General features: G+C 44.8%; 1 protein-coding gene across 2 annotated transcripts in view; it reads right to left on the bottom strand.

Annotated features, from left to right (window-relative positions):
- Nucleotides 1-24,393, bottom strand: part of LOC140385719 (parathyroid hormone/parathyroid hormone-related peptide receptor-like) — a 224,090-nt gene that overhangs the window by 62,638 nt on the left and 137,059 nt on the right. For both annotated transcript variants that reach the window (XM_072468171.1, XM_072468172.1), the window contains exon 3: nt 11,536-11,646. In XM_072468171.1, the coding sequence (XP_072324272.1) occupies nt 11,536-11,646 (111 nt within the window). The remainder of the gene's footprint in view (nt 1-11,535; nt 11,647-24,393) is intronic.

The raw sequence follows: 24,393 nt of genomic DNA, 5'->3' as shown, positions 1-24,393 counted from the left end.
TGGTCTCGGCAGTCTATACCTTCCTCGATGCCTTCTATGTTAATCTTCACAATGGGCCTGCCTGCACCCGCAACCTCTGTTGCCTTCCGCTCACCCCAATCCCTACCCCCTGGGCACAGTGGTCCAAGATCAAAAGCCCACGATGCAGACCACGTTCAGGTGATGGGCGTGAGCACGCTGTCATCAGAAAGACAGGAGTCTGACAGCTTTCCTCACAGCAAGTAATCATTAACCTCCTGCATTGTAGAGTAACCCGCTGACCGTGCCAACACAGGTCCATCACCATGGAGTGATGTTAAGCAGCCCGTTGGATGGAGGAACAGGGTCGTCAGTGAGAGGCGTTGTGGTGGGGTGCAGAATCGCCTGGGCCGCCAAAATTTCCAGGGACGCCGGTCCGACGCCCTCCAGCGATTCTCCCAAGCGGCGGGAACGGACCGGTCGTGTTTCGTGGGCTGCAGGCCAGAGAATCGCCGTAGACACCCAAAATGGCGATTCTCCGGCAACCCCGCTATTCTGAGGCCCGGATGGGCCGAGCGGCCAGGCCAAAACGGCGGGTTCCCCCCGGCGCCATCCACACCTGGTCGCTGCAGTCGTGGGCGGTGCGTGAACGCTGGGGGGGCGGCCTGTGGGGGAGCGAGGGGGGATCCTGCACCGGGCTTCACCTGGAATGTGGGATGGCCCGCGATCGGTGCCCACCGATCGTCGGGCCGTCCTCTCTGAAGGAGGACCGCCTTCCTTCCACGGCCCCGCAAGATCCGTCCCCCATCTTCTTGCGGGGCGGACTTAGAGCGGACGGCAACCACGCATGCGCGGATGACGTCTGTTATGCGGCGCCGGCCACGTCATCTATGCGGTGCCGCTTTTACGTGGGTGACAAGGCCTGGCGCGTGTAGATGACGCGGCCCCGATACTGGCCCATTGTCAGGGCCTGAATCGGTCGGGACCGGGGCCGTTCCGCGCCGTCGAGAAACTCGACGGCGTTCGGCCACTTCGGTGTGGGAGTGGAGAATCCCGCCCTGTAAATCTGCGTCAGAATTGTAAATCTGCGTCAGAACTGTAAATCTGCGTCAGAACTGTAAATCTACGTCAGAACTGTAAATCTGCGACAGAACTGTAAATCTGCGACTGAACTGTAAATCTGCGTCAGAACTGTAAATCTACGTCAGAACTGTAAATCTGCGACAGAACTGTAAATCTGCGACTGAACTGTAAATCTGCGTCAGAACTGTAAATCTGCGTCAGAACTGTAAATCTACGTCAGAACTGTAAATCTGCGACAGAACTGTAAATCTGCGACTGAACTGTAAATCTGCGACTGAACTGTAAATCTGCGTCAGAACTGTAAATCTGCGACAGAACTGTAAATCTGCGACTGAACTGTAAATCTGCGACAGAACTGTAAATCTGCGACTGAACTGTAAATCTGCGACTGAACTGTAAATCTGCGTCAGAACTGTAAATCTACGTCAGAACTGTAAATCTGCGACAGAACTGTAAATCTGCGACTGAACTGTAAATCTGCGACTGAACTGTAAATCTGCGTCAGAACTGTAAATCTACGTCAGAACTGTAAATCTGCGTCAGAACTGTAAATCTGCGACAGAACTGTAAATCTGCGACTGAACTGTAAATCTGCGTCAGAACTGTAAATCTACGTCAGAACTGTAAATCTGCGTCAGAACTGTAAATCTGCGACAGAACTGTAAATCTGCGACTGAACTGTAAATCTACGTCAGAACTGTAAATCTGCGACAGAACTGTAAATCTGCGACTGAACTGTAAATCTGCGTCAGAACTGTAAATCTACGTCAGAACTGTAAATCTGCGACAGAACTGTAAATCTGCGACTGAACTGTAAATCTACGTCAGAACTGTAAATCTGCGACAGAACTGTAAATCTGCGACAGAACTGTAAATCTGCGTCAGAACTGTAAATCTGTGACTGAACTGTAAATCTGCGACAGAACTGTAAATCTGCGACTGAACTGTAAATCTGCGTCAGAACTGTAAATCTACGTCAGAACTGTAAATCTGCGTCAGAACTGTAAATCTGCGACAGAACTGTAAATCTGCGACTGAACTGTAAATCTACGTCAGAACTGTAAATCTGCGACAGAACTGTAAATCTGCGACTGAACTGTAAATCTGCGTCAGAACTGTAAATCTACGTCAGAACTGTAAATCTGCGACAGAACTGTAAATCTGCGACTGAACTGTAAATCTACGTCAGAACTGTAAATCTGCGACAGAACTGTAAATCTGCGACAGAACTGTAAATCTGCGTCAGAACTGTAAATCTGTGACTGAACTGTAAATCTGCGACAGAACTGTAAATCTGCGACTGAACTGTAAATCTGCGACAGAACTGTAAATCTGCGACTGAACTGTAAATCTACATCAGAACTGTAAATCTGCGACTGAACTGTAAATCTGCGTCAGAACTGTAAATCTACGTCAGAACTGTAAATCTACGTCAGAACTGTAAATCTGCGTCAGAACTGTAAATCTGCGACTGAACTGTAAATCTACGTCAGAACTGTAAATCTGCGTCAGAACTGTAAATCTGCGACAGAACTGTAAATCTGCGACTGAACTGTAAATCTACGTCAGAACTGTAAATCTGCGACTGAACTGTAAATCTACGTCAGAACTGTAAATCTGCGACAGAACTGTAAATCTGTGACTGAACTGTAAATCTGTGACTGAACTGTAAATCTGCGACTGAACTGTAAATCTACGTCAGAACTGTAAATCTGCGACTGAACTGTAAATCTGCGTCAGAACTGTAAATCTACGTCAGAACTGTAAATCTGCGTCAGAACTGTAAATCTGCGACAGAACTGTAAATCTGCGACTGAACTGTAAATCTACGTCAGAACTGTAAATCTGCGTCAGAACTGTAAATCTACGTCAGAACTGTAAATCTGCGACAGAATTGTAAATCTACGTCAGAACTGTAAATCTGCGACAGAACTGTAAATCTGCGTCAGAACTGTAAATCTGCGACAGAACTGTAAATCTGCGACTGAACTGTAAATCTGCGACAGAACTGTAAATCTGCGACTGAACTGTAAATCTACGTCAGAACTGTAAATCTGCGACAGAACTGTAAATCTGCGACTGAACTGTAAATCTGCGACAGAACTGTAAATCTACGTCAGAACTGTAAATCTGCGACAGAACTGTAAATCTGCGACAGAACTGTAAATCTGCGACTGAACTGTAAATCTACGTCAGAATTGTAAATCTGCGACAGAACTGTAAATCTGCGTCAGAACTGTAAATCTGCGACTGAACTGTAAATCTGCGTCAGAACTGTAAATCTACGTCAGAACTGTAAATCTGCGTCAGAACTGTAAATCTGCGACAGAACTGTAAATCTGCGTCAGAACTGTAAATCTGCGACAGAACTGTAAATCTGCGTCAGAACTGTAAATCTGCGACTGAACTGTAAATCTGCGACAGAACTGTAAATCTGCGACTGAACTGTAAATCTACGTCAGAACTGTAAATCTGCGACTGAACTGTAAATCTACGTCAGAACTGTAAATCTGCGACAGAACTGTAAATCTGCGACTGAACTGTAAATCTGCGACTGAACTGTAAATCTGCGACAGAACTGTAAATCTGCGTCAGAACTGTAAATCTGCGACAGAACTGTAAATCTGCGACAGAACTGTAAATCTGCGACTGAACTGTAAATCTGCGACAGAACTGTAAATCTGCGTCAGAACTGTAAATCTGCGACAGAACTGTAAATCTGCGACAGAACTGTAAATCTGCGACTGAACTGTAAATCTGCGACAGAACTGTAAATCTGCGACTGAACTGTAAATCTGCGACTGAACTGTAAATCTGCGACAGAACTGTAAATCTGCGTCAGAACTGTAAATCTGCGACAGAACTGTAAATCTGCGACAGAACTGTAAATCTGCGACTGAACTGTAAATCTGCGACAGAACTGTAAATCTGCGACTGAACTGTAAATCTACGTCAGAACTGTAAATCTGCGTCAGAACTGTAAATCTGCGACAGAACTGTAAATCTGCGTCAGAACTGTAAATCTGCGACTGAACTGTAAATCTACGTCAGAACTGTAAATCTACGTCAGAACTGTAAATCTGCGACAGAACTGTAAATCTGCGACAGAACTGTAAATCTACGTCAGAACTGTAAATCTACGTCAGAACTGTAAATCTGCGACAGAACTGTAAATCTGCGACAGAACTGTAAATCTACGTCAGAATTGTAAATCTACGTCAGAACTGTAAATCTACGTCAGAACTGTAAATCTGCGACAGAACTGTAAATCTGCGACAGAACTGTAAATCTACGTCAGAATTGTAAATCTACGTCAGAACTGTAAATCTACGTCAGAACTGTAAATCTGCGACAGAACTGTAAATCTGCGACAGAACTGTAAATCTGCGACAGAACTGTAAATCTGCGTCAGAACTGTAAATCTGCGACTGAACTGTAAATCTGCGACAGAACTGTAAATCTACGTCAGAACTGTAAATCTGCGTCAGAACTGTAAATCTGCGACTGAACTGTAAATCTACGTCAGAACTGTAAATCTGCGACTGAACTGTAAATCTGCGACAGAACTGTAAATCTGCGACTGAACTGTAAATCTGCGACAGAACTGTAAATCTGCGACAGAACTGTAAATCTGCGACAGAACTGTAAATCTGCGACAGAACTGTAAATCTGCGACTGAACTGTAAATCTACGTCAGAACTGTAAATCTGCGACAGAACTGTAAATCTGCGACTGAACTGTAAATCTACGTCAGAACTGTAAATCTGCGACAGAACTATAAATCTACGACTGAACTGTAAATCTGCGACAGAACTGTAAATCTGCGACTGAACTGTAAATCTGCGACTGAACTGTAAATCTACGTCAGAACTGTAAATCTGCGTCAGAACTGTAAATCTGCGTCAGAACTGTAAATCTGCGACAGAACTGTAAATCTGCGACTGAACTGTAAATCTGCGACTGAACTGTAAATCTGCGTTTGAACTGTAAATCTGCGTCAGAACTGTAAATCTGCGACAGAACTGTAAATCTGCGACAGAACTGTAAATCTGCGTCAGAACTGTAAATCTGCGACTGAACTGTAAATCTACGTCAGAACTGTAAATCTACGTCAGAACTGTAAATCTGCGACAGAACTGTAAATCTGCGTCAGAACTGTAAATCTGCGACAGAACTGTAAATCTACGTCAGAACTGTAAATCTGCGTCAGAACTGTAAATCTGCGACAGAACTGTAAATCTACGTCAGAACTGTAAATCTACGTCAGAACTGTAAATCTGCGACAGAACTGTAAATCTACGTCAGAACTGTAAATCTGCGACAGAACTGTAAATCTACGTCAGAACTGTAAATCTGCGACAGAACTGTAAATCTACGACAGAACTGTAAATCTGCGACAGAACTGTAAATCTGCGACAGAACTGTAAATCTGCGACAGAACTGTAAATCTACGTCAGAATTGTAAATCTACGACAGAACTGTAAATCTGCGACAGAACTGTAAATCTGCGACAGAACTGTAAATCTACGTCAGAATTGTAAATCTGCGACAGAACTGTAAATCTGCGACAGAACTGTAAATCTACGTCAGAACTGTAAATCTGCGACTGAACTGTAAATCTGCGACAGAACTGTAAATCTACGTCAGAACTGTAAATCTGCGACAGAACTGTAAATCTGCGACTGAACTGTAAATCTGCGACAGAACTGTAAATCTGCGACAGAACTGTAAATCTGCGACTGAACTGTAAATCTGCGACAGAACTGTAAATCTGCGTCAGAACTGTAAATCTGCGTCAGAACTGTAAATCTGCGACTGAACTGTAAATCTGCGACAGAACTGTAAATCTGCGACAGAACTGTAAATCTGCGACTGAACTGTAAATCTGCGACAGAACTGTAAATCTGCGTCAGAACTGTAAATCTGCGACAGAACTGTAAATCTGCGACTGAACTGTAAATCTGCGACTGAACTGTAAATCTACGTCAGAACTGTAAATCTGCAACAGAACTGTAAATCTGCGACAGAACTGTAAATCTGCGACAGAACTGTAAATCTGCGACAGAATTGTAAATCTACGTCAGAACTGTAAATCTGCGACTGAACTGTAAATCTGCGACAGAATTGTAAATCTACGTCAGAACTGTAAATCTGCGACTGAACTGTAAATCTGCGACAGAACTGTAAATCTGCGACAGAACTGTAAATCTGTGACAGAACTGTAAATCTGCGACAGAACTGTAAATCTGCGACTGAACTGTAAATCTACGACAGAACTGTAAATCTGCGACTGAACTGTAAATCTGTGACAGAACTGTAAATCTGCGACAGAACTGTAAATCTGCGACTGAACTGTAAATCTGCGACAGAACTGTAAATCTGCGTCAGAATTGTAAATCTGCGTCAGAACTGTAAATCTGCGTCAGAACTGTAAATCTGCGTCAGAACTGTAAATCTACGTCAGAACTGTAAATCTGCGACAGAACTGTAAATCTGCGACTGAACTGTAAATCTGCGTCAGAACTGTAAATCTACGTCAGAACTGTAAATCTGCGACAGAACTGTAAATCTGCAACTGAACTGTAAATCTGCGACTGAACTGTAAATCTGCGTCAGAACTGTAAATCTACGTCAGAACTGTAAATCTGCGTCAGAACTGTAAATCTGCGACAGAACTGTAAATCTGCGACAGAACTGTAAATCTGCGTCAGAATTGTAAATCTGCGACAGAACTGTAAATCTGCGACAGAACTGTAAATCTGCGACTGAACTGTAAATCTGCGACAGAACTGTAAATCTACGTCAGAACTGTAAATCTGCGACAGAACTGTAAATCTACGTCAGAACTGTAAATCTGCGACAGAACTGTAAATCTGCGACTGAACTGTAAATCTGCGTCAGAACTGTAAATCTACGTCAGAACTGTAAATCTGCGACAGAACTGTAAATCTGCGACTGAACTGTAAATCTGCGACTGAACTGTAAATCTGCGTCAGAACTGTAAATCTACGTCAGAACTGTAAATCTGCGTCAGAACTGTAAATCTGCGACAGAACTGTAAATCTGCGACAGAACTGTAAATCTGCGTCAGAATTGTAAATCTGCGACAGAACTGTAAATCTGCGACAGAACTGTAAATCTGCGACTGAACTGTAAATCTGCGACAGAACTGTAAATCTACGTCAGAACTGTAAATCTGCGACAGAACTGTAAATCTGCGACAGAACTGTAAATCTGCGACTGAACTGTAAATCTACGTCAGAACTGTAAATCTGCGACAGAACTGTAAATCTGCGACTGAACTGTAAATCTGCGTCAGAACTGTAAATCTACGTCAGAACTGTAAATCTGCGTCAGAACTGTAAATCTGCGACAGAACTGTAAATCTGCGACTGAACTGTAAATCTACGTCAGAACTGTAAATCTGCGTCAGAACTGTAAATCTGCGACAGAACTGTAAATCTGCGACAGAACTGTAAATCTGCGACAGAACTGTAAATCTACGTCAGAACTGTAAATCTGCGACAGAACTGTAAATCTGCGACTGAACTGTAAATCTGCGACTGAACTGTAAATGTACATCAGAACTGTAAATCTGCGACTGAACTGTAAATCTGCGTCAGAACTGTAAATCTACGTCAGAACTGTAAATCTGCGTCAGAACTGTAAATCTGCGACAGAACTGTAAATCTGCGTCAGAACTGTAAATCTACGTCAGAACTGTAAATCTGCGTCAGAACTGTAAATCTGCGACAGAACTGTAAATCTGCGACTGAACTGTAAATCTGCGTCAGAACTGTAAATCTACGTCAGAACTGTAAATCTGCGTCAGAACTGTAAATCTGCGACAGAACTGTAAATCTGCGACTGAACTGTAAATCTACGTCAGAACTGTAAATCTGCGTCAGAACTGTAAATCTGCGACAGAACTGTAAATCTGCGACAGAACTGTAAATCTGCGACAGAACTGTAAATCTGCGACTGAACTGTAAATCTACGTCAGAACTGTAAATCTGCGACAGAACTGTAAATCTGCGACTGAACTGTAAATCTACGTCAGAACTGTAAATCTACGTCAGAACTGTAAATCTGCGACTGAACTGTAAATCTGCGACTGAACTGTAAATCTACATCAGAACTGTAAATCTGCGACTGAACTGTAAATCTGCGACTGAACTGTAAATCTACGTCAGAACTGTAAATCTGCGTCAGAACTGTAAATCTGCGACTGAACTGTAAATCTGCGACTGAACTGTAAATCTACATCAGAACTGTAAATCTGCGACTGAACTGTAAATCTGCGACAGAACTGTAAATCTGCGACAGAACTGTATCTCTGCGACTGAACTGTAAATCTGCGTCAGAACTGTAAATCTGCGTCAGAACTGTAAATCTGCGACAGAACTGTAAATCTGCGTCAGAACTGTAAATCTACGTCAGAACTGTAAATCTGCGTCAGAACTGTAAATCTGCGACAGAACTGTAAATCTGCGACTGAACTGTAAATCTACGTCAGAACTGTAAATCTGCGACAGAACTGTAAATCTGCGACTGAACTGTAAATCTGCGACAGAACTGTAAATCTGCGACAGAACTGTAAATCTGCGACTGAACTGTAAATCTGCGACTGAACTGTAAATCTGCGTCAGAACTGTAAATCTGCGACAGAACTGTAAATCTGCGACTGAACTGTAAATCTACGTCAGAACTGTAAATCTACGTCAGAACTGTAAATCTGCGTCAGAACTGTAAATCTGCGACAGAACTGTAAATCTGCGACTGAACTGTAAATCTGCGACAGAACTGTAAATCTGCGACTGAACTGTAAATCTACGTCAGAACTGTAAATCTGCGACAGAACTGTAAATCTGCGACTGAACTGTAAATCTGCGACAGAACTGTAAATCTGCGACAGAACTGTAAATCTACGTCAGAACTGTAAATCTGCGACAGAACTGTAAATCTGCGTCAGAATTGTAAATCTGCGTCAGAACTGTAAATCTGCGACTGAACTGTAAATCTACGTCAGAACTGTAAATCTGCGACAGAACTGTAAATCTGCGACAGAACTGTAAATCTACGTCAGAACTGTAAATCTACGTCAGAACTGTAAATCTGCGACAGAACTGTAAATCTGCGTCAGAACTGTAAATCTGCCTCAGAACTGTAAATCTACGTCAGAACTGTAAATCTACGTCAGAATTGTAAATCTACGTCAGAACTGTAAATCTGCGACAGAATTGTAAATCTACGTCAGAACTGTAAATCTACGTCAGAATTGTAAATCTACGTCAGAACTGTAAATCTGCGACTGAACTGTAAATCTGCGACTGAACTGTAAATCTACGTCAGAACTGTAAATCTGCGACTGAACTGTAAATCTACGTCAGAACTGTAAATCTACGTCAGAACTGTAAATCTGCGTCAGAACTGTAAATCTGCGACTGAACTGTAAATCTACGTCAGAACTGTAAATCTGCGACAGAACTGTAAATCTGCGACAGAACTGTAAATCTGCGACTGAACTGTAAATCTACGTCGGAACTGTAAATCTGCGACAGAACTGTAAATCTGCGACAGAACTGTAAATCTACGTCAGAACTGTAAATCTGCGACAGAACTGTAAATCTACGACAGAACTGTAAATCTGCGACAGAACTGTAAATCTGCGACTGAACTGTAAATCTACGTCAGAATTGTAAATCTGCGACAGAACTGTAAATCTGCGACAGAACTGTAAATCTGCGACTGAACTGTAAATCTACGTCAGAACTGTAAATCTGCGTCAGAACTGTAAATCTGCGACAGAACTGTAAATCTGCGTCAGAACTGTAAATCTGCGACAGAACTGTAAATCTACGTCAGAACTGTAAATCTGCGACAGAACTGTAAATCTACGTCAGAACTGTAAATCTGCGACAGAACTGTAAATCTGCGACTGAACTGTAAATCTGCGACAGAACTGTAAATCTGCGTCAGAACTGTAAATCTGCGACAGAACTGTAAATCTACGTCAGAACTGTAAATCTGCGACAGAACTGTAAATCTGCGACAGAACTGTAAATCTACGTCAGAACTGTAAATCTGCGACAGAACTGTAAATCTGCGACTGAACTGTGGGATGTAATCAAGAAGGAAATAGGCGGCGGGATTCTCCATTCCTGACACTAACTGTTGACGCTGGGCAGAATTCGTGGACTTCCACGACAACAAAACTGGACCAATTCAGCGACTGTTAAGGGGCTGGCACCGGTGCCACGCCGAATGCAATCAATTCCAATGAGAAATGGTGTCGGATTTGCCAGATTTCCAATTGACACTCAGGAGGCCGACAAGCTGCAGCCGCAAAGACACACTTCACTCCCCATACGCACCATCCCAGCCAGCACGATGGCTCTGGTGGCAATGGAACTTGCCCATTCAGCCGATGAGTCGGCTGGGGCCAGAGGACATCTAGTGGTGGTCTGGGAGGACACCCATGCAACCCGTTCAGCCCTAAGTTCACAGTGGACATTTCAGCGGAATGTACCGGGTTGGGCCCGCTAATGATATGCCAAAGGCGTTTACTGTACGTGCGATCTGAAATGTATCAACGCCACTGTTGAGGCGACGGAGAATTATGATTTGCCATGAAATTGCCACTCGCTGTGATTTCGACGTCGGAACTGATTCTCTGCCCAATCACGTTTCCCGATTCTGACGTCAGCCGACAGAGAATCCCGCCCAGGGACAGTACAGGGCCAACATGTTCCAATCAAGAAAAAAGGTGGATTCTAGCAGTAAGAAGCTATGGCATGAGTTTGGCGAATCGGATGTCAAGACAGCCAATGATGGCAAGAAGCTTGTGGGAGCTCATTTTCGGCACTAAGTGCCGTTGAATATGGGCCACAATCTTACCAACATGGCCATTGGGAAACACCCCATCAAACGCGCCCAAAATTACACTTATAAATTTTACTGTTGAATTGAGCATTTTGGTTTACACAGCCAGCATTTAAGATGTGGAGTGCACTGACTGAGTTTGTGATCAAAGTAGATTCAGTCATGGCTTTCAAAAGGGAAATGAACAATTAACTCAACAGAGAAAATTGCACAACTTCATGGAACAGGCAGGAGAGCAGTACTAAGTGAGCTGCTCTTGAAGAGAGCTGTCAGGAAGAGATCAAAATCCTTCCAACACAGCAGCTAATCAGACATGGAAAGAAGCTACCAGAATGTGAATTATTTACAATCAAAGAGGAAATGGCTTCCACCATTTTGCTCATTGGCAACTTAACAATCTACCATCTCTTTTTTTAACTTGCAAGAATACACTACACTTTTCAAACTCAATAATTAAAATAATTATTTACCTTGTTCATATCCTTTCAGTGGAAAAATGGGCAAAAACTCCTGAACTGTGACACAACCTCAGGGCTCTAGCTTGAAATTTTGTGTTCTAAAATGCTGTGCCTTTAATCAGTGTGAAATGGTAACGATTGACTATACTCTCACCTTGATGGTTAAAATCGTATACATAATCTGGGCACTGCATTGGCACCAACTTCCCTGGTGCTTCTTCTGGCCAGCAAAGAATGCCATCCCATTGGGTCGCACAGTACCCTTCTGTAGAAGAAAGTATAAGATGTGGTTACTCTGATATTGGGCTTATTTATTGTACAAGATACAAGGCATCAATCATAGAATTATATAATTCCTACAGTGCAGAAGGAGGCCATTCAGCCCATTGAGTCTGAACCGACCCTCTGAAAGAGCACTCTAACAAGGCCCATTCCCCCGCCTTATCCCTGTAACCCCACCTTACGTGTACACCTTTGGACACTAAGGTACAATTTAGCATGGCCAATCCACCTGAGCTGTTCATCTTTGGGCTGTGGGAGGAAACCGGAGCACCCAATGGAAACCCATGCAGAAACGGGGAGAAAGTGCAAATTCCACACAGACATACACCCAAGGCCCTAATTGAACCCAGTTCCCTGGCAGTGCTAACCTCTGTGCCACCATGCCACCTGTAAGGAATTGGGTAAACACGTTGTGGGTTCATTGACTAAGACTCGGCACTTAAGAACAGCTATGCATAGGTATAAAGCTTGAAGACAACAGAGCTATGTGTATGTGCTCTGCTCAAAACGAAAGTGAAATTAAGACTGGATCACATCACAGATTTCCCTTCGAGTGATCGAATGCTGCTCTCCCTTGAAGGCATATTACAATATTCCCCTTTATTTTTAAAGGTGCTTCTCCCCCTTCCAAAGGAGTATACCTCTTTACAATACATGTCCATTTTAAGTTACCATTACATAACTGCATAGAACTGGTGAACTTATAAGTCTAAATCATAAAGATAATGGGCGAAATTCTCCCCAAACGGACCGATGTCCGCCGACTGGCCAAAACGGCGCCAATCAGACGGGCATTGCGCCGCCCCAAGGGTGCGGAATGCTCCGCATCTTTGGGGGCCGAGCCCCAACATCGAGGGGCTAGGCCGACGCCGGAGGGATTTCTGCCCCGCAAGCTGGCGGAAACGGCCTTTGTTGCCCCGCCAGCTGGCGCGGAAATGACATATCGGGGCGGCGCATGCGCGGGAGCGTCAGCGGCCGCTGACAGTTTCCCGCGCATGCGCAGTGGAGGGAGTCTCTTCCGCCTCCGCCTTGGTGGAGACCGTGGCAAAGGCGGAAGGGAAAGAGTGCCCCCACGGCACAGGCCCGCCCGCGGATCGGTGAGCCCCGATCGCGGGCCAGGCCACCGTGGGGGCACCCCCCAGGACCCCAGAGCCCGCCCACGCCGCCTTGTCCCGCCGTTCAAAAGGTGGTTTAATCCACGCTGGCGGGAAAGGCAATTTATCGGCGGGACTTCGGCCCATCCGGGCCGGAGAATCCAGCGGGGGGGCCCGCCAACCGGCGCGGCCCGATTCCCGCCCCCGCCCCCGCCGAATATCCGGTACCGGAGACTTCGGCAACCGGCGGGGGCGGGATTCACGGCAGCCCCCGGCGATTCTCCAACCCGGCGGGGGGTCGGAGAATGACGCCCGATATGCTGTACATTCAGATTTGGATTTGCATTTGGATTTGATTTATTGTCACATGCACCGAGGTACAGTGAAAAGTATTGTTCTGCGTACAGTCCAGACAGATAATAATAAGAATCTTTTATTGTCACAAGTATGAAGTTACTGTGAAAAGCCCCTAGTCGGCACATTCCGGCGCCTGTTCGGGTAAGCCTGTTCCATTCGTGGAAAAACATAGGACATACGTTATTACACAATATAAATACATAGGCACAGGCAGCGGGTGAAGCATATGGAGTGTAGTACTACTCAGTAGGGAAGATGTGTGAAGAGATCAGTTCAGCCTATAAGTGGATCATTCAGGAGTCTGGTAACAACGGGGAAGCTAGTTTTTGAACCTGTTAGTGTGTGTTCTCAGGTTTTTGTATCCCCTGCCCAATGGAAGAAGTTGGAAGAAAGAGTAACCCGGTGGGAAACATCTTTGATTATGCTGCCCGCTTTCCCACAGCAGTGGGCGGTGTAGACAGAGTCTATGGATGAGAGGCAGTTTCACGTGATGAACTGGGCTGTGTTCACGACTCTGTAGTTTCTTACGGCCTTGGGCCAGGCAATTGCCATACCAGGCTGAGATAGGATGCTTTCCATGGTGCATCTGTAAAAGTTGGTAAGAGTCAATGTGGACATGCCGAATTTCCTTAGTTTCCTGAGGAAGTATAGGCGCTGTTGTGCTTTCTTGGTCATAATGTGGGTGGACCAGGACAGATTGCAGGTGATGTGCACACCTAGGAATTTGAAGCTGTCAACCATCTCCACCTCGTCACCTTGATGTAGACAGGGGTGTGTATGATACTTTGCTTCCTGAAGTCAATGACCAGCTCTGTATTTTTGCTGACGTTGAGGGAGAGATTGTTGTCGTTACACCCTGCCACTAAGCTCTCTATCTCCTTCATGTAGTCTGACTCATCATTGTTCACGATCCGACCCACTACGGATATTGTAATGGCATCTCTGTCTGGAGGTTTCTTTAATTGTTCACAGAGTCTGTGGGATTGTTATAATTGAATGTTGTTCCTAGTTGTCAAATAAACTGAAAATAGTACTTAAGAGTGTGTACAACAGATGCTCTTGATGCATTGTGCAATTGTGAAATAATGAAGTAATTGGCAAACTAGTCAATGATGATGATGAAGTCAGCATCATGGACATTTTGTGATTTTGGACGTCTTCCCTCAGGAGAGGGATGATTCAGGTATTCTAGTTAAAGGGAAAGAGGGTGAAATATTAGATACAATAGCATTGGGAGAGAAGAAGTACTGGGGGGATTTGCAACCTTGAAGGTGGATAACTCATCAGGGCCAGTTGGATTGTATCCCAGGCTGTTGAAGGAAGCCAGGGGGGGGGAAAGTGGATGCTCTAAGGATCATTCTTCAATCCTCACTACATACAGGTGAAGTACCAATGGTGTTTATTGTACGTGCATTCTGGAATGCATTTACCCGCTGTCGAGGCGACAGGCAATTGCGATTTAGTGTGAAATCGGCGCCAGCCACAATTTTGGCATCTGAACTGATTCTCCACCTAATCGCCTTTCCCGATTCAGCCATCGGCCAATGGAGTATCCTGCCCATCTTTGATGGCCAGGTTTAGACAGGGACTTAGCAGACACAGTGAGACAGTGTAGAATATGTCAAGCTACAGAAAAGAAGCCAGCGTCAGTTCCTTTGTAACCGTGGAAATGGCCGGCTAGATTGTGCAGAGGCTGAAAATTGATTTTGCAGTATTTGAAGGACAAAGCTATTCATTGTGAGGGGTTGCCAATGAATTGAACAACAAATAGCAAAACTATTTTTAAAAATAATTTTAAAATTATTTTGTATCGTTTGTTTGCTCCTTATGGGTTCCCAGAGGAAATTGTGCCTGAAAGCGAATCTCATTCTTGTTCATAAGCGTTTGTAAAATTTAGCTTGCAAAACTCAAAATGTAATGTGCAACATTAGATTGGACAACATTGCTAAACAATCTCGCATGTGGTAAGAATTATTCTGACGACCAATTTTAGATTATCAGTCGGGCTCGCAGTGTGGCACATTTTGCATGCTAGAAGCTGCATATATTAATACACAAGACCTTAGGCGCGATTCTCCCCTACCCGGCGGGGCGGGGGGATCCGGCGTAATGGAGTGGCGGGAACCACTCCGGCGTCGGGCCGCCCCAAAGGTGCGGAGACCTCCGCACCTTTGGGGGCCAAGCCCTCACCTAGAGGGGCTAGGCCTGCGCCGGAGTGGTTTCTGCTGCGCCGGCTGGCTGTAAAGGCATTTGGCACCATGCCAGCCGGCGCCGAAAGGTCTTCGCCAAGCGACGCATGTGCGGGAGCGTCAGCGACTGTTCCCCGCGCATGTGCAGGTGAAGACCATGGTGAAAGCAGAAGGGAAAGAGTGCCACCAAGGCACAGGCCCGCCCGCGGATCGGTGGGCCCCAATCGCGGGCCAGGCCACCGTGGGGGCACCCCCTGGGGCCAGGTCGCCCCGTGCCCCCCCAAGACCCCGGAGCCTGCCCGCGCCGCCTTGTCCCGCCGTTCAAAAGGTGGTTTATTCCACGCCGGCGGGAGAGGGTCGACAGCGACGGGACTTCGGCCCATCGCGGGCCGGAGAATCGCCGGGGGTGGGCCCGCCGACCGGCGCGGTGCGATTCCCGCCCCCACCGACTGGCGCGGCACGTTTCCCGCCCCCACCGAATCTCTGGTGGTTGAGAATTCGGGACACGGCGGGGGCCGGATTCACACCAGCCCCCGGCGATTCTCTGACCCGGTGTGGGATCGGAGAATCGCGCCCCTTGTCCTTTGCAGGCAAAAAGAATATGTACACTCATTACACCTACTTCAATTGAACAAAATAAGAGACAGCCATTTTCTGGTTCATTCACCAGGGCAATGCCTTGAACAATCAGAGTCAACTTGCCTGGCTTGAATTTAAACAAAACCTGGCAGTTAACTGTCAGTCATCAGTTAACTGGTGTATTCTCTGAGGCAATGCCTCAGCCAATCAGAGTCGACTTGCTAACTAATCAGCACTCTCTTCTCATGAAGTATAAATTGTTGTTCCCTTTACATTTGGTATTCTTGCACATGTCCTGATGATTGCAAGATAAAAAGCGTTGACATACGTCTTTCTTCATCGATACTCAAGATGAACAGTGTAAAACATACTGGCTGAATTTTCCATTTGGGAGATCAAGGCCAGGATTCTCTGCTGCGAGTCCACTTCACTACCGCTGTCAGCAAGAACGAAAAAATCTGGCACTCAGCGAAATCTCCATTCCCTGCAGCGGTACCGAAGAATTTCACCAAGTGAAAGAACAGAGAATGGTTCCCTCATGCTGAGTCCCAGTCAGCCAGTCAGATGCTGAGCCTCTGGGACAAGGTTTTCCCAGAGCTGATACAGATGCTAGGACACAGTCGTGAGGTTAAGGATGGGATGTCAGTGACATTCCATTGCGTGCTTAGTCTATTGGCAAAGTCCCAAAGCCTACAGGAGATGATATCGACAATGCGTGGCACCGAGGCCAACACTGCTAGAATGGCAACTGCAGGGGAAAGCGTGCTGCATGAGGTCAGTGTCTTGAGTGGTGGTGTCCAAGGCATGGCTTAGTCTGTGATGACCATGGCTGAGGACCTTAACATCATGTCTCAGTCGCTGAGGGACATGTCCACGATGCAGGTGGACATTGCCGAGGCACCATGGGCGGGTATGTTGCAGAAAAGGGGAGGAGGAAGAATATAATTTTTCATTATAATTCCCTTTATTTAAGTTAAACACAGTTGTTTCCAACCCACATTTCTCACCCTCAAACTGAATATTAAATTCTATCATGTTATGATCACCACTTCCTAGGGGATCTTTTGCTCTGAGATCATTTATTAAAGCTGCATTATTATCCATTGCCAGATCCAAGATAGACTGCTGCCTGGTTGGATTCATGCCATATTGTTCCAGGAAACTATCCCTAATGCACTCTATGAATTTGTTGTCTTAGCTACTCTTACCAACTTCATGAACCCAATCAACATGAAGATTAAAGTCACCATAATTATCACTCTATTCTTTTTACATCCTCCTAATATTTGTTGATTTATACACTTTCCTAAGTATGGCTACAGTTTGGGGGTCTGCACACTTCTCCTGCCAATTTCTTCTTTCCCTTGCAGTTTTTTTACCTCCACCCAATTGGACTCAACATTATCCGAATCTAGAGCGCCTCTCGCAGCTGTCCTTAACTCATCTCTGATTAACAGTGTTGTCCCATCACCTTTTTCTTTCCTCCTGACCTTCGAAAACATCAAATATCCCTGAATGTAGGGTGGCATGTGGAACAGTGAATAGCACTGGGACTGTGGCGCTGAGGACCCGGGTTCGAATCCTGGTCCTGGGTCACTGTCCGTGTGGAGTTTGCACATTCTCTCCGTGTTTGTGTGGGTTTCACCCCCACAACCCAAAGATGTGCAGGTTAGGTGGATTGGCCACGTTAAATTGCCCCTTAATTGGGAAAAAAAATAATTGGGTACTCTAAAATGTTTTATTTTTTTAAATTCCTGAATGTTAAGTTCCCAGTTTTGATCTCCCTGTAACCATGTCTCCATAATGGCTATGAGATCATATCCATTTCCGTTGATTTACACGTTGGTTCATCAATTTTATTCCAAATGCTTTGGACATTAACATAAAAGCCTTTAGGCTTGCCTTTTTGCACTTTTAATTATACTAACTTTTTTCTGTACTGTGACCCTATTTGCCTCTCACCCTTGATTATCTTGTCTACTGTTTTTGCATTTTACAGTTCATTCATTTATTATTATCCTTGTTTCTCTTTCTCTTGTCACCCTGTATGTAGAGGTCTTTTGTCAATAGCTAATGCCCCTGCCTCTGAGCCAAAAACTTCAGGTTCAAGTCTCACCACAGGACTGTCAGGAAAACAAAGTAGTTTTAAGAGATTTATGCTTGTATAGGTAGATATTAGATATAAGGCATAGTTTTAAGTGGGTTTAATTTAGTGTTTCGGTGTAATGAAGGGTAAACCTAGACATAAGTTCATGCTGGAAAAAGGTATTTGTATGTGTGGGGTTAGCTAAGTTCCAACTCTGCTTCTATTGTGCTTAGCCAGGTGATGGTGTGAAAAGTACATAACATCTGGCAGAAGGAAAGAGCTGTTGCTTAGCAACCCGGGGCACCTTTGAGATACGATGGCTTAATGAGTGTACTTTTAGCTGAATTCATTAGCAGTTGGAGAAAGGCAGTGAGAGAGGAGGCAGATCTCACAGCTCTACTAGAATCTGTTGGTTTAGAAGTCTAGAGATGGAATATCTCTCTCAGCTTTGCTAGAAAAAAATCCATACCATGAAGTTATATGTGAAGAAAACAAGTGCTGAGATCTAAAGAGCCTCTAGTTAATTTAACTAGAGAAATGTAGAAAAGTTTCCAAGAAATCTGGAGTAAATGGAACTAAGGGAACTGGGAACCAGAAGAGAATACTGTTCAGTAAAGGCACAGACAGTTGAAAAGGTATTGGATTGTAAAGACCAGAAGGATAGCTGCAGTAGTGCTAAGGTTTTTGAGAAATGGTTAGTTTGTGAGACATAATTTTAAATAATTGTCAAAATCGGTGGCTGGACTTCAGAGTTTGTGTAAAATTCTTTAGGATTAAGGAATCCTGAAAGGAGAGGTGTAAAAACCTGGAAATGAGTCCTTGATGGACGCAGCCGTGGAAAAGCATTGGATAAAATAAAATTTGAAAGCATGTCTTTTTGAAAGCAAAATTTGAAATCACTCATGTGGAAGCTGGAGCTCCGTAAGCCAAGGAAGCTCACGGCATATAAATTATCTGGGGGGGATTTTGAGGAGAAATTCACACAAATTTAGTCAGGTTCAGAGCAGAGTGTATCTGACCACAGTCACTCTGTGTTTAAAGGGACTGTATGTTACTGAAACCACTATAGCCTAAGACGTACTTTGTATCCTGTGTTAACCTTAAAATTGGTGTATATTTGTGAAGCCAAGTGGGGCGAGTGAAGGAGTATTGAATCGTAATGAAAGTTTGCATGGTTAATATTTTTTTTCTTGTTGTTAAAACTAATTAGTGGTCCTGTGACCCTGGTCCTCCACATTTTCTAAAATAAAAGTCGAAATTGAGCCAGGGTTTCATTCTGTGATCTTCCCGTCCAGTTATAACACCAACTGGGATTGTAGCAGGACTTAATGGCAAAGGAAGGTACATTCATAACGTGGCCAAATAGATTGACTATCAGCCAGCAAATCCTTCCAATACACAACAATGGCAGGTGGAGAAAATGGGGGAGATTCCTGGTCAGCATGAGGTAGAAAGAATATTGAAACCTCTACCATCACTATCCATACCTTCAGAATGCAAGATTCACGTACTTGAGTGAACTGGGCACACCTCATTGTGTGTTACTCGGTGTGACATTCGTGTACATATAGGGTGGGATTCTCCTGCCTCACCCATGACATGACCCGTTGTGAGCGAGAACGGAAAATTTGATCCCTGCAAACAAAATTCCATTCACCTTCACTGGCGGCACCAGAAAATCCCAGTCACGAATGAGGATGGAAAATTTCAGCCATAATATGTCAAAAGAATTGAAGCATGAACAAGTGAATGAAGCTTATGAGTTAAACAGGTGCAACCTTATCCTAGTACGATGCAGCAGACTGGAAGGGAGGGCCAAAGAAAATCACCATTGTGACACAATTTAAAGAAGATACAGATGTTACAGGGACTAAGCTCCAACCGCAGTTCACCCAGCAGCGTCCTGCCCATTTAAAATTTACTGCAAATGTTATTTTTCGGATTCTCCCAACTTGAAGAAAAACAATCTTGAATTACAAAGATTTTGGTAAACAAGAAAGTTATTTTTGGCTGCCCTGCTTCAGAGGTCCAGGTCTCTGTGATCCTGCTCTCTCAGTCAGACCGGTCCATGTGCGTTTTGTGGAGGTTTATTTGCTTTTTGAAAACAGTGCTACGTTAAACTAGTGACACACTGTCACCCAGAAAAGGAAATAAAAGGATATTGTGGTATGTGGGATTAACATATTCTTTCAGGCTAATTTTAGATGTGTGGATGAGAGCAGGCTGTGGTGGCCTGGTACACAGAGCGTACTTCTGTGCAGCAGAGAAACTTGAAACAAGGCTGGGTATGTTTGCAATAAAATTCAGTACACAACCTCTGACCACACTGCTAAAAACAACTGTCACACAATTCCTTTGGGCTATCGCCCATAGGTTCCAGCTATCACAGACAAGTCTTTTAAATCTATGAAGTATGTAGCAATTCTAAAAGATTTGTTTCCCTAAGTTTGGTAAAATTATGTGCCCTCTCATGTGTGAGCTGGATTAGAACGGTTCTCTATGTCTCCTACTAGGCCGCTCCATCCCACGTCTGGCTGGAATTGCAGTTAATTGGTCTGGAATACTGATCCAATATGAACATTCCTTCATGTCAAGCGTCAATACGTCAATACTTCACATCAGTTTGGGCACATGATTTGGAGACACTCCTTTGAAAAGCAATCAGGGACAATGTTGCAATTAGGTATTCAAGCCAAGATGTCTTAACCAAATAGCAGAGCTTCTAAAGTCATTCTAATCTTTAAATATTGTTCATTTTAAAATCAATGTTACACTATAATGAGTCCAAAGCATGTTTATACCTGGTAAAGTCCCCGGCACTGGTTAACTTGCTATTGCTATCAGTGCCCATCAGAAGCCACTGAAGTTGCGCATTCTACCAAATAAACCTTTTTGCACTCAATGCCATAACTCAGGTTGGCAGGCAGGAGGAAGAAGGCATCCTCCCAATTAGGCAGCCATGGTTTTTACCACCTGCCCATCCCCCTCCCTCCCACTCTCCTTTAGCACAAGCTCGAATCTGGCAAAAAGGAAAGATCACTCAGTGCCTCTTAGAAAAATAAATAATAATAAACTCTGGAATGTTTCACAGCAAGGCTTTACACATCACTGAAAGGTTGAGCTCCTTCAGCAAGCAAACAGCTCGGAGCCAATTTTATTATTTAATGACTTGAGTTCAATAGGCTGCCCTTGTCTCGCTGCCTCAGCTTCGTGGCTTCTTTCACACTCCTCCAATGATGTCAAAAAGTGCTCGTTCTCAAATAAAACTGATTGCTCCAAATTCTTGCCCCTGCATTCCCAACACATATTCAGGTCTGGTTCTAAGGTAGCTCTGGCCCTCAACTCACTGCTTTTCAAGTTGGATGCTGGATGTTGAGTTTCATCAGATGAAGAAAAACCCAGCTGACATCTGGGCAGGCGAACGTCCAGTGGGTGTTGGCAATGCCCAGGCTATTGCTCAATTAGCAACTGAGCGGTGGAAAGGACAGGTTATCATAGAATAGAATAGAATAGAATTTACAGTGCAGAAGGAGGCCATTCGGCCCATCGAGTCTGCACTGGCTCTTGGAAAGAGCACCCTACCCAAGGTCAACACCTCCACCCTATCCCCTTAACCCAGTAGCCCCACCCAACACTAAGGGCAATTTTGGACACTAAGGGCAATTTATCATGGCCAATCCACCTAACCTGCACATCTTTGGACTGTGGGAGGAAACCGGAGCACCCGGAGGAAACCCACGCACACACGGGGAGGATGTGCAGACTCCACACAGGCAGTGACCCAAGCCGGAATCGAACCTGGGACCCTGGAGCTGTGAAGCAATTGTGCTATCCACTATGCTACCGTGCTGCCCTTGTTATAGCACCCTGTTATTTATGTGGGTGCACATGTTGCATTGCGCCTGCAACTGAGCACAAATTCTACACTTTCTGCCAACATTTAAACATCCTGTCACAGTGCACTAAGTTCATATGGTATTACAGCCGGATCTTTAGTTTCATCATTTACCGTGACAGCCATAGCTCAGTGAGAAGCATTCTTGCCTCTGAGTCAGAAGGTTCAGATCAAATTAATACAAATAAGTGTGAGTGAGTTTTGCATTTTGGCAGCAGGGACAGGGACCGGCAATGCCAACTTAATGGCACGGTTCAAAACTGTGCACAGGATCCGAGGGACATTGAAGTGCATGTGCATCAATCTTTGAATGTGGCAGAACATATTGATAGAGTAGTTAGCAAAGTGTACTATGGAGTAACGGGCTAACTCTAATAATACCTACTGAGCATGTGCATAGGGAACGATGGCATCCCTTCCACAAACATTCACACCTTCCACCACCGACACATGGTAGCAGCTGTCTGTGCCATCTACAAGATGCACTGCAGGAACTCACCAAGGTTCCTTAGGCAGCACTTGCCAAACTCATGACGACTACCATCTAGAAGGACAAGAGCAGCAGATACCTGGGAACACCACCACCACCTGGAGATTCCCCTCCAAGTCATTCATCATCCTAACTTGGAAATATATTGCCGTTCCTTCACTGTCACTGGGTCAAAATCCAGGAACTCTCTCCCTCACAGGACTGTGGGTGCACCTACACCACAGGAACGGCAGTGGTACAAGAAGACACCCCCACCTTCTCAACAGCAATCAGGGATGGGAAAATGAAAGCTGGTCTACATCTGGTGAATGAGTAAAACAAAATGCTGCACTGAAGCCACTCACTGAGATAAGATGCTTGAGAGTGTAGCTCCAGCTAGCGTGGTCCTACTTAACATTTATACATGTAAATAAATGTGTTTCCAGCAATATCTTTCCCAGAGTCAGAAGCTAATCGAATAAAACCACGATAATAGATGGTGGCAGCAGTGACTGCACCCAGAGAGACGGTAGAAAAGTCTCAAGTGAAGTCCAGCGACAATGCAGAGCAGCAGGTGAAGGACTTCAAGGCCAACCTAGTAACCACACCAGAGATGACAAAATAATGAAGACAGTCCAATGAAGACAGGACAAGAAAAGACAATGCCGAATCTGTGTGAGAAATGGCTAGTGCTCTTCCCCGACCACAATCAATTACCGGCAGGCAGGAAGGTGGTTTGAAGTGTGTCTTCTTCAACGCCAGGAGCATCCGGAATAAGGTGGGCGAACTTGCAGCTTGGGTTGGTACCTGGGACTTTGATGTTGTGGCCATTTCGGAGACATGGATAGAGCAGGGACAGAAATGGTTGTTGCAGATTCCGGGGTTTAGATGTTTCAGTAAGCTCAGGGAAGGTGGTAAAAGAGGGGGAGGCGTGGCATTGTTAGTCAAGGACAGTATTACGGTGGCAGAAAGGACATTTGATGAGGACTCATCTACTGAGGTAGTATGGGCTGAGGTTAGAAACAGGAAAGGAGAGGTCACCCTGTTGGGAGTTTTCTATAGGGCTCCGAACAGTTCCAGAGCTGTAGAGGAAAGGATTGCAAAGATGATTCTGGATAGGAGCGAAAGCAACAGGGTAGTTGTTATGGGGGACTTTAACTTTCCAAATATTGACTGGAAACGCCATAGTTTGAGTACTTTAGATGGGTCAGTTTTTGTCCAATGTGTCCAGGAGGGTTTCCTGACACAGTATGTAGATAGGCCAACAAGAGACAAAGCCACATTGGATATGGTACTGGGTAATGAACCAGGCCAGGTGTTAGATTTGGAGGTACGTGAGCACTTTGGTGATAGTGAACACAATTCGGTTACGTTTACTTTAGCGATGTTACCGCAGGGCAAGAGTTATAGCTGGGGGAAAGGCAATTATGATGCGATTAGGCAAGACTTAGGATGCATAGGATGTGGAAGGAAACTGCAGGGGATGGGCACAATTGAAATGTGGAGCTTGTTCAGGGAACAGCTACTGAGTGTCCTTGATAAGTATGTACTTGTCAGGCAGGGAGGAAGTGGTCGAGCGAGGGAAACGTGTTTTACTGAAGTAGTTGAATCACTTGTCAAGACGAAGAAGGAGGCTTATGTAAAGATGAGACATGAAGGTTCAGTTAGTGTGCTTGAGAATTACAAGTTAGCCAGGAAGGACCTAAAGAGAGAGCTAAGAAGAGCCAGGAGGGGACATGAGAAGTCTTTGGCAGGCAGGATCAAGGATAACCATAAAGCTTTCTATAGATATGTCAGGAATAAAAGAATGACTAGGGTAAGAGTAGGGCCAGACAAGGACAGTAGTGGGAAGTTGTGCGTGGAGTCTGAGGAAATAGGAGAGGTGCTAAATGAATATTTTTTGTCCGTATTCACACAGAAAAAAGACAATGTTGTCAAGGAGAATACTGAGATACAGGCTACTAGACTAGACGGGATTGAGATCCATAAGGAGGAGGTGTTAGCAATTCTGGAAAGTGTGAAAATAGATAAGTCCCCTGGGCCGGATGGGATTTATCCTAG

The sequence above is a fragment of the Scyliorhinus torazame genome, chromosome 11 (assembly GCF_047496885.1).
Source record: "Scyliorhinus torazame isolate Kashiwa2021f chromosome 11, sScyTor2.1, whole genome shotgun sequence".
In the NCBI taxonomy this organism is placed as follows: domain Eukaryota; kingdom Metazoa; phylum Chordata; class Chondrichthyes; order Carcharhiniformes; family Scyliorhinidae; genus Scyliorhinus; species Scyliorhinus torazame.
This window is presented reverse-complemented; position numbering and strand designations above follow the sequence as displayed.